General features: G+C 39.7%; 1 protein-coding gene across 1 annotated transcript in view; it reads left to right on the forward strand.

The window, feature by feature from the left end:
• Positions 1-18151, forward strand: part of G9a (histone-lysine N-methyltransferase G9a) — a 429274-nt gene that overhangs the window by 145236 nt on the left and 265887 nt on the right. Inside the window, exon 8 of the mRNA XM_067137709.2 lies at positions 10156-10223. Within this exon, the coding sequence (XP_066993810.2) occupies positions 10156-10223 (68 nt within the window). The remainder of the gene's footprint in view (positions 1-10155; positions 10224-18151) is intronic.

Consider the following 18151-nt stretch of genomic DNA (forward strand, 5'->3'; position numbering starts at 1 on the left):
ATTAATGGGAATGTTGACATGCATATTAGTGATGTTGAATGAGTGAAAAGTGTGATGTTTCAGCATATTTCGTTTTTTCGTTTTTATTACATAATTCTATCGAGTTCTTTATATTTGTAACTCCCTGAAAATGATAGTGTGTCCTTAGGAATTTTTGGATGAATTGCGATGTCTTGCAAGTTGGACTACCTCTAAAATTAATAATACGTCTTATGGGGTCATTGGCACTTGAGAGGCAGACCCCAGAAACGGCAGATCCAGGACAGTTAAGTGGGCAAATAAGTTAATACAATCTATATGATTCAAACCTTAGTTTTCGTTCCCAACATACAAAATTATGTATTTTTTCACTTCCATTGCAGATGATACCTAGTTGATGGTTAACTTACTATATTGCATCTTAAAGTTACCCAATATGTACTTCAATAATACTTACTGTAGAACTAAGATGTACCAGCAGCATACTATTTGAACATTAGAAGAGTGGTAGGATTTTAATAAATGTTAATAGTCCTTATAAATTACAACAAGAAGCTATTTTACAACGGACAAAAGCGTATGCCTTACTATGTTAGGTATTATTAACGCTAATACTTTTTTTACTGGATTGTAAATATCCCAAATGATAAGGCCCCTATGGTGTATACGTATATTTTAATCTGATAATGTTTTAATTATTATAGGTCATAAGTAGTCGAAACATGTCTGAATAAACTTCATACTTCATCTTAAGAGATGGAATAATGTATTGAACAGGAGGATCAATAAATACGTATATTATTGTAGGAGAAGTAGACTCCATCGCTACAGCTCATGGTCATAGGGTAATTATGCTTAATCCCTACTACTGCCATTTTAATGCTATCGAGCTAATTTGGACACGTGAAAGAATATGTTGCCAAACATAGGAAATCTTTTCGTCTTGCTGATGTTGAAAGCTTAGTGCACCTGGCAGTCAAAATTTTTCCATAGAATCAGCAGAAGAGTATTGTGAGTCACATATGGGAAGATCTGCACCGGGGAAAGGAAGCTAATGGAATTGTTGAATGTCGGTTGGCAAAACGTATTGTTTCCGTGGGTAAGGATGACAGCAGTGACTCCACTGAGACTAGTAATACGGGCAAAGACACCAATATTTACGAGGAGTGTGGTATATTCCCTTTGGAATAGTTAATGTGAGTACATAACTTGTTTCATTTGATAGCAAGTGATACGACTATTCTATGAGTATATTGAAGTCTTATTGTACAGGCAATGTTTTTATCAGCACTGGGATACTGTTGATTATCCAGTTGAATGTGATAACTCGCAAAACGGGACTTGAAAGATTTCAATAGAAGTTCGCCCATACTACCAACGCAAGTGTAGCCAAATGTTCATTTTCCCACTTAAGCGATGATACTATTTTCAGCGTTCAGGTTTTAATGTTATTATTTTATTGTTACACACATACTGATCTTTTGTTATTACAGTTATTTCATTATCTGTGTATGCTTAATTTTGACTGTTGTTATAATTTATGCTATTCTTGGAGTGTGGTTAATTCTGACTGGGATGTTTTCTTTTTATTTACACTATTTTTGAAGTATAGTTGATTTTAATTGGAACAGTTTTATATTGGTTACACTATTCTTAGTTTTAGTATATTGGAGGTAATTTTTTTGTACTTCCTGATCGCATTTTCACTGCATTAATACAGAATCTAATCTACTTATGCGTGATATATCTTATCACCTTGCATTTATTTATATTGCGTTTTTCAAAATCAGCAGTACTATCTGAAAAATGTCAGGACCGGACAACGGGCGACTAAACTGTATTGTGGAATGGTTATATCTAATTGAACTTCATTATTTGTAAGATAAAGGCTTAATGTTTCATTTTCTAAATATAAATATGTAGGGTTCCCAATGCCCAGCTTTTGGTATGATTTTAGTTCATGTAATCCTTAGAATAGTATTTTTCAATTTTGTAATTTTTCTTCTGTTCACTAAGGATTTTACATTATTTTCTTCTGGATTTCTAGTTCTCAGAACATTTTTCTGGTGTGTGTGTGTGTGTGTGTGTGTGTGTGTGTGCGCGCGTGCGCGCGTACACACACACACACACACACATTCTTTAGGACACTGCATTGTGGTTCAATATAAACTGTTCCTGAGCCTTTTACTGCATTCATTTGTTCAGACTTCAAGGTTGTTTGAGCCCATGTCTGGAGGTTAAGTTTCTGTATATCAGTGTGCCTAGGGTTTGCAGAGAGTTTAATCTTGACAAAGCAATGGAGTTTGAAATTCATGATCACGGGGTTGTGGTCACTATTAACATCTGTACAAGGGTAGAGTGTAGCCACTTTAATGAATGTTTTCAGATGACTTTTGATGAAGATGAATATCTGGTTCCTGACAATGTGACGTTCGCAATGGGATGTTCATGTATACAAGTGTTGGGGTTATAACTTGAATTTATTGACGATAGAGAGCTGTTGTCCTAACAAAACTGTACCAGATGATCTTCTCTGGTATTTCTTTCACCAAGACTGTATTGTTCAACATTGTCATCCTTCACATCAAAACCTATCTTTACATTGAAGTTACTGAGGACTACTGTTGTCTATGCTTTCTTTCATGTTCTGTTTCCTTCTCCAGGGTGGAATAAAATTTCTCAACCAACTCATCTTCTTAATCTTCTGTTGGAGTATAAACCTAGACAATATTCTTGGCGTGGTGAAAGTTTGCATTTTAAAATGCATGACTTGATCTCCAAGGGGAATGAAATTGATGACTGACTTCACCAGATCAGAATAGAGGAGCACAGTTATTCCATATCGATGTTCAGGAGCACCACTACCAGAGTAATATAGGACAATGTTTTCAGTCTTCTGTGTCCCTGATCCAGGCCATCTAACTTCACCAAGGCTCAGACACTGCTTTTCTGCTTCAATATTTGCAAGCATTCTAGTCATATATGAACTTCGCACATTTCATGTCGCAACTCTTGTTCTTTTGTTGTAAATTTGAAAATTATCACTAATTGTCTTCGGGGCGATTTCTGATTCCCTTTCCCCATTTAAGGGGTGCCCCGGAATGAGGGCCATTGCTTTAGTAACTCTAACTGTAACCATATTGAATGTCTTGGAAAGATAGACGTCCATTTCCTTTCTGCGCCGCAGTGTGGGAACCGTAGAGGCTGCTAGAGCAGTGTTTCCCATGTCCACTACGTAATGCTTTTGGAGCTGCTGTCCTCCATCAGGAAATGTCCACTTAACTCTGGACACTGGGCTGCCTCCTCCATGAGTTCTGGTGTACAAACTCCATCTTCTCTGTCTTCGCTGAATGTGAAGAATCTGTTACTCATGTTGAACTAGAGTACAGGGCTTCCTCTTCCGCCTTTTATGCTGTACGAAAAGACTATCTTCTCCTCTGCAGGTTCCATTTAGGTCTTCATTCATTACCCCGGTCTAGGGCCCTCCATATTTGTGACCCACGGAGAGAGGGTATCCCAGTTTTATTAAGCCCCCAGTAATTGGGATGGAGCAGGAGGGTATTTAATGTTTAGATCCTTCTCTCTGTATGTTGGGCTGATCGTCAAGACATTCTTAGCTCCTTTACATGAAGAAACAACCACCACTTAACTGCTTTTCTAAACTTTTCCAACTGAATCCAGTATTCTTCCTGGAAATGTCTCTATAATTCATTCTCGGGTAAGACAGTAATCCTGCCTGGTGGCCATGATTGTTAAGGCATCAAGTCTATATGGTCTAACACTGGTTAGCCGGTTTGAGTCCTGTTAGTCAAAAAGATTTTCACCATCAGAATGTTAGCTGGCAGGGCAGGGTAGGGTAGGTGGTGGTATACGATTTCTAATCACTAGATTGCATGCCAAAAGCCTGGATTCAATTCCAAACCTCTCTGCAACTTTTATATGGAGTGAGGGCATTGGATGGGGCATTAAACCTTGAGGAGATCCCCTGATGCTATTCAACACGAGTAAGCTATGTGCCAGCACCAGGTTTCACCTTTTTTCTTCCTACTATAAAATATCACGTAATTTATTACATCTCGTTAAGTTTTCTGACAAGGTTGATATCACTAAGGGCATCTAGTCATAAAAACTCACTATGAAGATTCATGTTGCTTCATACTCGATCCCGTAGAGGAAACTTGGCAAGGGTTGGACATACATTCTCAGTTAATCAGTCAATCAATCTATGAATGAATCGGTCATCAATGAACTACATTTAGAGCTGTTGTCCAGGTGGCAGATTCCCTATCAGTTGTTTACCAAACTCTTTGTTAAACGTTTCCAAAGAACTTGGGAATTTATCAAACATTTACCATGTTTATTTATTCCAGTCCCTTACCCCTCGTCCTATAAACAAATATTTGCCTCAGTTTGTCCTGTTTAATTTCAACTTCATATTATGATCTTTCCTATTACTTTTAACAGCTCTGCTCAAGCTTATTCTTCTACTTCTGTCATTCCACGCCAACTCACCTCTGACAGCTCGAAATACACCACATACTCGAGCACCTACTCTCCTTACTCCCAAGCCTTCCCAGCCCAAAGTTTGTAACATTTTCGTAACACTACTACTTTGGTTGGAAATCACCCAGAACAATTCATGCTACTTTCCTTTGAATTTTTTCTAGTTCTTGTATCAAGTAGTACTGGTGAGGGTCCCATATACTGGAGCCATACTCTAACTGCAATCTTACCAGAGACTTACACACCCTCTCCTTTACATCCTTACTACAACCCCTGAACACTCTCATAACCATGTGAAGAGCTCTAACCTTTCTTAACTACCTCATTAATGTGATTACCGCAACAAAGATCGTTCCTTATATTAACACCTAGGTGCTTACATTGTTCCCCATGAGATACTATCACCCCATCAACACAATAATTAAAACTGAGAGGACTTTTCCTCTTGGTGAAACTTACAACTTGACTTTTCATCCCATTAATATTCATACCACCGGGCAAGTTGGCTGTGCGGTTATGGGTGCGCAGCTGTGAGCTTGCATCTTGGAGATATTTAGTTCGAATCACACTGTTGGCAGCCCTGAAGATGGTTTTCTGTGGTTTCCCATTTTCACACAGGCAAATGCTGGGGCTGTACCTTAATTAAGGCCACGGCCACTTTCTTCCAACTCCTAGCCCTTTCCTATCCTGTCGTCGCCATAAGACCTATACTCGTTCACCACTCTATAGAGTATAACATCATCTGCAAATATCCTTATCTGTGGTTCCAGATCTTTACTCTTATTATATATATATGTATATAAAAGAAAACATAAAGGTCCAATACTACTGCCCTGCAGGACGCCTCTCTTAATCATTACAGGATCAGATAATGCTTTAAATCTCTCCTTACTCCCGCAACCATTCCTAACTCTCTTTCTTTCTAATCTGCACTTCCTTCTTAATCTCTTTATTTCCCTGTTATAATATAATGGGTCCTTACTCTTTCTTACGACTTAAAGGTTGTGTGTTGTGTTGTGTGAATATGAAGAGAAAAGTGTTAGCACAAACACAAACACCTAATCCCCAGGCTGGAAGAATTAATCAGAAGCAATTAAAATCTCCAACCCAGCCAGGAATTGAACCCGGGTCCCTCTGAACTTAAGGCTTCACTGCTGACCATTTAGCCAATGGGTTGGACTATACATATCCTTCCATTGCTCCCTGAAATTCATATGGCTGTCAGTTATGTTTGCCATCGTGTTATCCTTAGCTGATTTTTTTGCTAAATCCAATTTTCCAGTAAGTTCCTTCAATCTCTCTTTACTCCTGCAACCATTCTTAATTATGGTATTTCTTTCTAATCTGCACCTCCTTCTTAATCTCTTTATATCCCTGTTATAATGTAATGGATCCTTACCATTTCTTATCAATTTTAAAGGTACATATCTCTTTTTACACTCCTTAACAATTTCTTTAAACCCATCCCATAGGTTGTTTACATTGTTATTTACCATTTTACATTGATCAATATTGCTTTTAAGAAATTTCCCCATGCCTCTCCTATCGATCATATGGTATTCCCTAATAGTCGTACTTTTATGTCATCCCTTTCTATCACATTTATTTTTATCTATGACAAAAGCAGCTTCATGATCACTTATACCATCTATCACTTCACTTTCTCTATAGAGCTCATCTGTATTTATCAGCACCCTGTCTAGAACATTTTTCCCTCTAGTTGGTTCCATCACTTTCTGATTCAGTTGTCTTTCCCATATTAACTTATTCTCCAATTGTTGGTCATGCTTTCTGTCATTCACATTACTTTCCCAGTTAACATTTGGTAAGTTCAGATTACCCGCTAAAATAACGTTTCTTTCTGTGCCGTTCCCCACATAGCTGATTATCTTATAAAATAATTCTGCATCAGGGTCAGCGCCAGTCTTACCAGGTCTGTACACCCTGAAAACTTCCAGTTGCCTATTATCTTTACAGGTAAGTCTTACACCTAAGATTTCATGTTTTTCTTCCTTAACTTTTTCCGTAGGTTACAAATTTGTTTTTGACCAGTATGCGTACTCCCTCTCCCACCGTTCCTAACGTGTCTCTATGATAAATACTCATGTTCCACATCACACTTCCTGTTGTACTCACCTATTAGGATCTACAAATGTCACTCCTATTTACCCACATACCTGTTCCATAGTTTCATTTAAATCCCCAATTACCCTCCAGTCAGTGTCCTTCCTACACAGTATCCCACTGATAAAAATCTCTGCTTCCTTAAATTGCTTCTGTGCTGCTTTAACTGGGTCCTACACATCCCCAATTGTGTTTGTACCTATTTCTACTTGCCTTATGTTATTGGTACCAATGTGGAAAATTATCATTTTTTCCTTTATGCCCCCTACCATTCTATTTTCCTCAGTATCTGCCTTAACCTAATTCCTGGATAACTCTCTACCCTGGTTCCCTTTCCTCCACTTGCCTGACAATTGAGTCACCCATGACCAGATCCTCAACCCCCCACCTCATTGGATCCTCTCCTCTCCAGGTCTCCCTTAACTTCCCTACATCTATAGAACCCATTTCCTCCTCCTTTTCTCCTTCTCACACCCTGTTCCACCTCATTCTTCCTATCCTCTATTCTACATTTCCCTTTCCTCTTGCCTCACCCCTCCATCTTCCCTCTGCTGATCTACCTGCAGTGACTTGTACTGGTTCCTTAAGAAAGTGAATAGGAACAAAATATATACTGTTCTCCATCTGTTTTCTATAATTATTCTTATTAATGTAAATCACTTGATCCCTCTACCTAGGTGATCTGTACTTATATAGTGCTCTCATTTTACGAGGAAATGTCCACTTCATTCAGCCACCGGCTGACTTCCATTTCCATGACCACAATTTGGGAAGCTAGCCTTGCAGTTAACTACTTATGGGAATTATACTGAACATGTGTGCAACTGTTGCATATGTATATTGCTTTTGTAGTAAGTAATCACAGTAAATATAATTTTTTTTTTGGTGGAACGTTACTTGTAAAAAATGCCGGGCAAGTTGGTCGTCAGCTGTCAGCTCGCATCCGGGAGATAGTGGGTTCAAACCCCACTGTCGGCAGGCCCTGAAGATGGATTTCTTTGATTTCCCATTTTCACACCAGGCAAATGCTGGGGCTGTACCTTAATTGAGGCCACAGCCGCTTCCTTCCATTCCTAGGCCTTTCCTGTCGTATGGTTACCATAAGACCTATCTGTGTTGGTGTGATGCAAAAAAAAAAAATAATGAAAAAGTGTTTGAAGATTTGCTCATTAATATCCTGACTAGCATTCCTACAAAATCTTGTGTTAAATTTGATGAAAAAGTGGCTTGCAACAGGTTCAGTTTGTGTTGTACAGAGGGAGTGGAAAAGGTATTTTTTTATTGAAGATAAACTTGGGGATATTGATCATGGTTTGAAGTAAGTCCCAGAAAATCACGTAATCGTCTAGCACAGTCAATGTAAATACCTATGGTATCAGCCTACAAAGCAAGTGTGCTGAAATTTTGACCATATAAAATAAGTTTTATGCAGGAACTTCACCAGACAGATTTTGTTGGAAGAATGAGGTTCTGTAATTGGTTTTGTTGATGTTTTTACAGTGGAAATTTGGATCCACAGCTGATGTTCATGTCTGACAAAGCGTGGGTCCATCTTTCTGGACATGCAAATTATCTAAAACGTTTGATTGTGGAGTACTGAGAACCCGTATATTGTACAGGAACTTTCATTACATCCCATTAAAATAGGGTCATGGTGTGTGATAAGTGCACGGCAGGTAATTGAGCCAATAGTTTTCAGTGACTGTGTGAATTCAGATATCTATGTGAGGACAATTTTACATCCATTTTTTAATGAATTGGTACAGGAAGAAAAGGACGATGGATATTTTCAATAGGACTGTGCCACAGCCAATTTACATCCAGTTATGATGAGTGGATAATTGGTACAATTTCCTGTCTCCCTAGATCAGCCGACCTGATATACTATGATTATTATATTTGGGGAACCCTAAAAGACAATGTTTACTGAAATTATTCCATACAATAGAAGAATTGAAGGCCAAATAACACGTGCAATACAGCACATTCTACTACCAAAGCAGAATTACAGAAAGTGGCAAATCATTTGTTTTAATGCTGTATTTGGTTGAACTACAAATATTTTTTGGTGGAATGTTACTTGAGAAAAAGAAAAAAAACTATAGAAGATGCATTCGAAGATTTGCTTATTAATATCTTGACTCTGGCATTCTTACAAAATCTTGTGTTTTCAAGTTGATGAAAAAGAGTCTCACAACGGGAAGGAGGTTATTTTCAGCAGTATCTGAAATGATTGGCGAGTAATAAACCTCTATACATGTACAGTATTTTTAATATTAATATTTAAATTTGTGAGCATTTCTTATTTTTACTCGATGAGCCCTATGTTAGGTCCAAGTTTTAAACAAGGAATACAAAAATGATTATAATACAATCATTCGATCAGTACTTGTGTATGGTTCCGAGACATGGAGTATAACCAAGAAAGAGCAGCAGCAGTTGCAAGTCTTTGAGAATAATGTTTATAGAAAAATATTTGGCCCATGGTTCGATCCTATCTCTCAAAGCTGGCAGAAAAAATCTAATTATGAGATTTACACCCTCTCTCAACAACACATTATAATGGGTGTGATAGAATCCAACAGACTGCGCTGGGGTGGACATGTACTGAGAATGCAGGATAACAGAGCACCAGTAGATCCATACAAGGGGTCTCTTAATGGGAAAAGACCTTCAGGAAGACCCCGAAGCACCTGGAAAAAGGAGATCAACAAGGTATGCTGGACCCTCCAAATTGATAACTGAGAAGAGCATGCTCAGGATCGAAAAGGATGGAAGAAGATTGTGAGATCGGCACGGGAACTTCACGTCTCTCAGAAGCCTATGGAGTGAGTGAGTGAATGAGTGAGTGTGGGCGTTTATTATTCTGTAATTGATAAATGTCTTGATTTGCTAGTAATTATGGAACACACTCCCCGCCATCTGGCTTCTTACACTGGGGTCGGTGGGGAGCGGAAGTTGGTCAGTGGCTTAATGATGCAAAAGTTTCCTATAAAAATGAGAGCATTGTATGTGAAGTGTTTTATTGTTCTTGATTTATTTTTCCCCATGTCGTCTTCCTGAACTGTTATCCGTTAGTTTCTGACATGTATCCAATCCTTTTGATTTTGAACACCTTGCACCATTGTGTTCTTGCTGATGTAAACCATGTCATCTGAGGTCTTCATATTTATTTATTTATTTATTTATTTATTTATTTATTTATTTATTTATTTATTTATTTATTTATTTATTTATTTAATTTATCTTCCTCCTTTCTTGTGCCTTTGTACTGTAGACGTTTGTACTTGAAGGATAGCCGGTCAGTAACCGTTCTGTCAAGATGTAATGAATCAACTCTTGATGAGTATTTGACTCTTTCATTTCCATCTTTATTCTTCTTGAATGGAATTTGAAAGTATTAGACTTACACATGATAGTCCAATAGAATAGATTCGTTATCTCTGTTTGAGAGTATTGGTGTCAGCATTTTAATACATCAGTCATAACAAAAAGTATTCTTTGATGGGTATGTGAGAATCTATGGTGTTGTTTTGTGTTATGTTCCAGATATACTTTGAAGAATATGTATTCTGCCGCTAAAAAGGGAGAATCTGATACGCTATTAGCCGCTCTGGGTGAGTTTTGTTCTGTAATTGATGTGTAATTGAGTTATATGAAAACCTGTTTTTTTTTTTTTTTTTTGATAAAGTACTCATTTTAGAACATTCCAGTTTGTAAGAAAATTTTAACATCTCATAGCCAAAATAATTTACATTGACTGCTTTCTGAATTTTTCCTTAATTAGACAGCATTTAATGAAAATTTGATACTTTTATAAATGTTGTTTAGTTATAAAATTAAATATTTATAAAGGCATTGCTTATTTATAAAGGCATTGCTTATTTATAAAGACCTTCAGTCAGATGAGTCAGATGATTTGGAGCATCTGGAAATACCCAAGACAAACCAAAGAGTAAAATTGAAACAGATAAACTATTTAGCAACATATAACATCAGCTCTCTGGCACGGGTGGGAAAATTAAAAATCCTAACTAATGAACTAGACAAAGAAAGGATCCTTACAGCAGGACTACAAGAGACGAGGAATTCAGACCAGGAACCCATGTAATCCCAAGGGTATAGAGTGTACAAAGGCATACCTGGAGAAAAAGTGATGAGGAATTGTCCACAATTTGGTACAAGATTCACAGTCAACTTGAAAATAATTGATTCGATAATAGATTTTCAAGCACAATCCCCAAGACTCGCAACGCTAACAATAAAGGCATCGAATAAAATGTTCACAATAATTAATCCCCATGCTCCCTGCAAATGATAAAAACAATAGGAAAATAACCAGAGAAAAGGTGGATGAATTCTGGGACCTTCTGGATCAAACAGTGACAAATATATAGTGATTCCGGGAGAGATGGCGCACCGGGTGAGATGACGCAGGGTAGGCCAGTGCGGCAATCGCCCGCTAGATCACTCGACCACTGCTTCTCGTATGTACAGTGTGTACGTGAGAACAAAAGCTGTCTTTTGGATGTCACATGGTGTGAGTGATTTTGCCTGAAATCATGGATATTTCTGGCAAGTACGTCTTCTCTACCTTCAAAGTTTTGCTACGGCAGGTTATAAAAGCCCACTGACTGGGTTGTTCAAGTTAAATTAACTGTGCATTGGCACAGGCGGGTGACTGGGTTAGTCAACGACTATGCTGGTGTGATATACGCCATGTTGGGCCAACGCAGTTCTTGGGGCAGGGGTGCGCCATCTCTCCCCAAATGTCGGGAGAGTTGGCGCGCTACATTTCCGGGAGAGATGGCGTGGTATTCTTTGAATTTCCATTTAGGTATAAAATGTATTTCCATCCTCTGATCAGTTTGTTAATAAAATATAAAATATATTATATAGCCTATATGCATTTTTAAAAAATTCTGTGTCAAATTATACTAATTATGGAGAAGAGGAAGCAGCTACAGCCTAATTGAAGTTTGTGGTACATGCCTTTAATGAATCTTTAAAGCGTAACATCTCCAACAAAAGAGAAATTTCAGTGAACGAAAAGAATAAAGTGCAAAGAAAAATTGCAACCACTGCCACAACGGGAAAGAGTAGGAAAGGAGAAAAACCTCATTCCAATGAAGCAGCTAAAATGATTCAAGATGGGCAAAATAATGCAATATCCGATGATTGCAACAAGTGTGTGTGGAGTGCTGGTAGAACTATTATTTGACAAAAAGACGGATGATTGGATTAAGTGCACCGTCTGCAACAAGTGGCTGCATGAATTGTGTTCAGTGTATAAGAACTTGTGTAATGATTGTGGACGAGAGAGATTAAGCAAAAACATATCCTAAAAGGACTGAGGGATAAATCTTGAAGTTTAAATAATTAATTGATTTATTAGTGACCAAGAAATAAGACAAGTGAATGTAAATAAGGTAAATAAATGTATTAAACCTGTAATCATAGTTTACTTCTTAATTTCTTCCTTCCTTAGCATATCAAGTACGTAACACCATCTCACCCGGACACCACGGGAGAGATGGCGCAGGTGACACACTTTCAAATAAACGATCTCTTTCTGTAATCTACTTACATTCAGATCATTTCCTTCAAAAGGCAGTGAGGAGAGATATAGGGAATGACGTCTAGCATAAAAATAAGCTAATCGAAATGTTGGCTAAGACTTGCTGCACGATCATTACAAAATATGCGCCATCTCTCCCCGACTTACTCTAAATAAAAATCGTACCAAAATTTTAATAGGCGACTTCAATGCACAATTAAGTAAAGAAAAGGGATACAGAGACATAATAGGAAAATGACCAGCTCAAAAACAGACCAATAAAAATGGCATAAGACTGATAGGGCCGATTGCAGAAACGGCATTTAGACGATGTCTACGGTTAAACAATGCCTAAGTATGGCTGCCGCATTGCAGAGACGTTATTTATCACTTAGACACTGTCTAAAACCGATGTTCAACCGGTCATATTTAAGCACTGCCGAGAGCACTGTTTAACCTCAAATGACAGGAGTGAATCACAATCAGAGGTTATGTACCGTGAAATATGTAATTTGTATTATCATGTTGAGATGATTCCGGGAAGAAAGGTTAGTCCGACGGCCTCTCTGTGGGTCACCCGCTGCTAAATCGCAGCAATTCGTTTGACATGCACGGGGAGATAATAAAAAAATAAGGTTCCGCTTTATGAGAGACTTGTTTCTTGAGACTGACAAAGTGACAGTCTGGTAACTGTCAACTTGAACAATTCTTGGCAATCGATATATTTTATTATATACATGGGGTAATTTCCATGGATTTATAGGTCACTTCGACTACATACATATCACAATTACGTGTCCCGATCGTCTGAGGGCTGTCACATACATCATCCGGGAGAGATTCACTTATATTTACTGCCAAGTAAACACACATAATAGTGAAAACTAAAAAGTAGGTTGTATGGGATTTTTATATATATAATCGCATAGGTTTTCGGCAACTATCAGATAGGAAAAGGCAAGTGGTGGTGATTATCGTTTAAAGAGGACTGGGGAAGAAGAGCCGTGGCCATAATAATAGCCCTAGTATTTGCCTGGTGTAAAAATAGGGAAACTACGGAAAACAATCTTCACGGCTGTCGATGATGCGTTTCGAATCTACGATCTCCAGAATGCAAGCTACATCTATATGGCCCGTACAACACACTCGGTTACACATTACTATTGCTTCATCTTCCCTTCGTCGAAGCTACAGTATTTATGAGTAGATTACACTCACTGTAACAACATTATAATGAAAGCTACACTTCCCCATACCGTGGCGTGTCGCTTTAGTGTCGATAATATTATGAGATTTAATTTGCACCGAAAGCGATACTCTTATCTGTGGGCAAGTCATGCTCAGCCATATTTGAGTAATGTGTAGGAAGACAAACAGCTGACTGGCGTTCGGCGCACGCACCGGCGAATTTCATTGGTTGCGACAAGCAAAGAGTTACATGAAAGATACTTCTGTCTCCATTTTCAAACCAAAATTGAAACTTTAAGGGATGTCTAGTTAAACATCGACTGAACATTGTTTATGCAATGGAAGATCGTGAATGATTTAGACGTTGTTTAGGTAGACGATGTATAAGGCTTAAAACTAGTCATCGTTTCTGCAATCGGCCCATAGACTTTTGTAGAAACCATAATATGATATCAAAATCTACGTGTTTTATGAGAAAACCTAATAAACTGAAGACATGGAAACATGCACATTGGAGAAAAGGAGAATGGCAATTAGAACATGTTTCTATGGAAAAGAATTATCATAAGGAAATACAAAATGTTAAAGTACTTACAGGAATAGACATAGGGCCTGACCATTGCATGGTGAAAATCAACACTAAATTTACACCAGTAAAGAAACCAAAATCAAAATGTAAATTGAGAAAAGTTTATGTTCCCCATAAACTAATAAACAATGAATGGTATAAAGAACTAACTCGAGACATTGATAAAACAGATAAATTAGAAGTGTTCATCAAAGAAGATTCTAGGTTGTCCTAGGCTGTCCCCTCTGGTTTCATATTCAGACTGACATCCCCTCTGAGGGAGCGCTCCCTTTATAGTAAATCGAGAGCGCATGAAGAGAATTCAGCACATCCCTAGAGGGGATGTCAGCCGGGTTATCAGCCGAGGAGACAGGCAACCACGAGAGAAGCTCGCTCCTCTCTGTTGCTGTCTTAATTAATTTCACGTACAAGGCTAAAAGATACAAATGAGCATGGAGGACGGGCCCACGGCCTGTCCGGAGAGTCCACAAAGTAACAGAGCTATCTACAAAGATACGAATATTATATACAGGTTTTAAGTCCGTGAAAGCCCAGAGGGCTGCCATGACGGCTGCCGTGGTCTCAGCGGCGTGGATCGGTGCTGGTGTTTGGTAGGCTTGGGCCCATCCTTGGGCTACGGCTGGGGCGATGGCTGCTATGGAGCGAGGTGTAGCGTCTGAGAAGATATCAATGGCAGGCTGGGTGGCGAGCAGGTGGCGTGGTGTCACGACAAACTCAGGCTGGAGAAGTCGACGAATCCAGAATACCTTTCCCAAGAGGGCATGTTTGGGCAAGTACCTGGGCCATCCCATCACATAGGTGGCCCAGTTGAGGTAACATGCAATCTGCTGCCGCTCCTCCTCGTCAGCAGTGGGGACGAGAGGAATGAGCTGGAGGATGTGGTGTTGCATAGAGTCGTGCAGGGAGACTTCTTGGGCTGGAATGTGAATGGTGACTCCTAAGTAGGTGAGGATGTCGACTGGCTGGAGAATGGACTTGTCCCGGTTGATGGTGATCCCGAGGATGACTGTCATGTAGAGGCAGATTTCGTTGGCGAGCTGCTGGGTGAGGTTGGCGGCATGTATCAACCAATCATCTAGATGGGCAATCATCCGGACAGGGTACTCCTGTTCAATTACTTCTGCTACGGCGGAAGCCCACCGCTGCATGACCGATGGAGCCAGGGTATGGCCCATCGAGAGGCGTGTCCACAAATAGGTGCGTCCCCTGTAGCGGACCCTGAAGTTGTGGCGGGATGCAGGATCCAGAGGCAATCAAAAAAACCCGCTGCAGAGGTCCACCTTGATTGCCTGGTGGGGCGGTATCCTATGAAGGGCCTCAGCTGGACCGCGTAAAGAGAAAGAAGGACGTTGAATGTAGGGTGTCCAAGGGCATAGGTCTTATGTAATACGAGCTGAGCCGTTATCCTTGGGGACGAGGAAGATGGGGAAGGCCGCAGTGGCCTGATCGGGTTCTAAGATGCGATGACGAAGAAGATCCTCGATGGCTTGGTCCAGGAGGGCGGTGAGTTGGGTGTTACGAAAGACACGGGGAGCGTCCTGTGGTTTCGGGAGAAACACCCTTCGGGAGACAATGCGAGTAGCGTATGTTCCGAGGGGGGTTTTCTAGATAGGGAACTGGGTGGACGAGAGAGAGTGCAACTGAGGTGTAGTGACGTGGCTGTGGCCGAGGCTGGAGGAGTGGAGGGCGAAGAGGATCTGGATGAGGCATTCGCCGAGGCATGGGGTGTATGAAGCTGGCGTCATCCAAGAGGTTGTCGCCTTCTTCTTCGTCTTGGGCGGAGGAGTTGCTGCGGGCGTCGTGATCCTCCGGGCTATCATCACGAGATGGGGCGGATGATGCCTCTGGACCATCGTCAGACATGATGTCCTGCAGAGTGAAGGCGTAGCTCTTGCACGCTGGGGTACACATCTTGAGGGATGAGTGGCGCATCCGGTATGTCGTCAAGGTCTTCCGAAGGATCGAAGCTTTGCCAGTAATCCTTGAGTGATGTAGGAAGATCCGGGTGGCATGGAAGGGTGATCCAGTATGTTTCCCAGGACTAGTATAACCGTTCCTCCGGGTAGCGCAGTTCCGGCTTCGACCCCAGGGCTCCCTTCCGATGACATCGATGAGTCGGTTCGAGGCCGACACATGCTTCAAGTTAGTTGTAGCTGCCTGTCCCCTCTGGCTTCACATTCAGACTCACGCGATCTACCCCGAACATATAAAAGCCGGGGTAGGAGGCAGCTCGGGAACAGCTGGTCATGAGAGAGGGTCAGCTACTAAAAGACATAGCTGAAGAAATAGCCTTGCCAAGTCCAAGGAAAAAGCATCAATGGTGGAATGAGGTATGTGATAAAGCATTTGAAAGTAGACATCAGGCATGGTTAAATCATCAAAGCACCGAGCTCAATAGCTGCAGTCGCTTAAGTGCAGCCAGTATCCAGTAATCGGGAGATAGTGGGTTCGAGCCCCACTGCCGGCAGCCCTGAAAGTGGTTTTCCGTGGTTCCCCATTTTCACACCCTGCAAATGTACCTTAATTAAGGCCACGGCCACTTCATTCCAATTCCTAGGCCTTTCCTCTCCCATCATCGCCATAAGACATATGTGTCGGTGCGACATAAAGCAAATAGCAAAAAAAAAAAAAAAAAAAAAAGAAAATCAAAGTCAGAAAACAGAGACATTGTATGAAGAATTTACCAAGCAAAGAAAACTAACCTAAAAAACCATCAGAAATATTAAGACACCATCAGAAAAGCATTATTCAACAAATAGAAATAGATCACAAAAAGACCAATTTTAGGGATTACTCTAAAATTTTTAGTAAACAACTTCAAAAATATGAACCGCCAACACTTACGTTAAAAGATTAGAATGGAGAGATGGCACATAATAATAAACATAATACACAAATTCTAGCAGACACATTCAGTAAATTATTGAATAGTGAAGAACGAAAAGAACTACTTGATATAAACACAGACATGCCCATTAAAACTCCACTAGAAAATATCGATCCACCCATCTTCGATGAAGTTAATCAAGTCACCAAAGAACTGAAAAATTATAAAGCTTCTGGGGGAAGACCAAACATTTACAGAGTTGTGGAGAAATGCAGCGGAATCAATTAGAGAATCACTTCACCAATGCTTGATTAAAATTTGGAATGATGATTTTTTTTTTCTGTTTGCTTTACGTCGCACTGACACAGATAGGTCTTATGGCGACGATGGGACAGGAAAGGCGTAGGAATGGGAAGGAAGCAGCTGTGGCCTTAATTAAGGTACAGCCCCAGCATTTGCCTGGTGTGAAAATGGGAAAACACGGAAAACCATCTTCAGGGCTGCCGACAGTGGAATTCGAACCCACTATCTCCCGGATCCGAGCTCACAGCTGCGCGCCCCTAACCGCACTGCCAACTTGCCCGGTGATGAAAAATTACCGGACCATTGGACAACTGCAGTAATCCACCCTTTACACATAACTATAGAGAAATATCACTCCTGGATTGTACTTACAAAATACTCTCGAATAATTTACAATCGGTGCAAATGTCAACTGGAAAAAGAATTAGAATAGTACCAGGGAGGATTTTCACCATGGCGTAGTTGTCCAGATCTAATCATAACTCTAAAATTATTAATGGACATGTACAAAAGAAGACAGAAACAAATGATTATCACCTTCGTAGACTTTAGGAAAGCTTATGATTGCATTTACTGACCTTCAGTATTAAAAATATTACAAAATTTTGGATTACATCCTAAATTAATTGAAATGATAAGCATAACGTTAACAAACCCTAAATCAAAGGTGAAGTTTAATTATCTGAAGCATTCACAATCAGAACAGGACTAAGCCAAGGTGATGTACTATCACCACTTTTGTTTAATTGTACTCTGGAATACTTGATGAGAGAATGGTATAAAGACAATAACAAAAATATAAAAATTGGATACACTAAAGATGTAATTAACTTAAATTGCTTAGGATTTGCAGATGATCTGGCACTACTAGCTAATAACCTTAATGAAGCTCGGAATCAAATCACAAGTCTCCAAACTATTGCTGGAAAAATAGGATTAGCAATTTCATTTGGAAAAAACCTAAAATAATGGCAGTAGATCCCCTTTTAATAAGCAGTGTTCTGATATGTGGGAAAGAAATAGAAATTTTAAAACTGTTTAAATACCTTGGAGAAACTATAACATAAAATTTAAATAAAAA

The sequence above is a fragment of the Anabrus simplex genome, chromosome 1 (assembly GCF_040414725.1).
Source record: "Anabrus simplex isolate iqAnaSimp1 chromosome 1, ASM4041472v1, whole genome shotgun sequence".
NCBI lineage: Eukaryota > Metazoa > Arthropoda > Insecta > Orthoptera > Tettigoniidae > Anabrus > Anabrus simplex.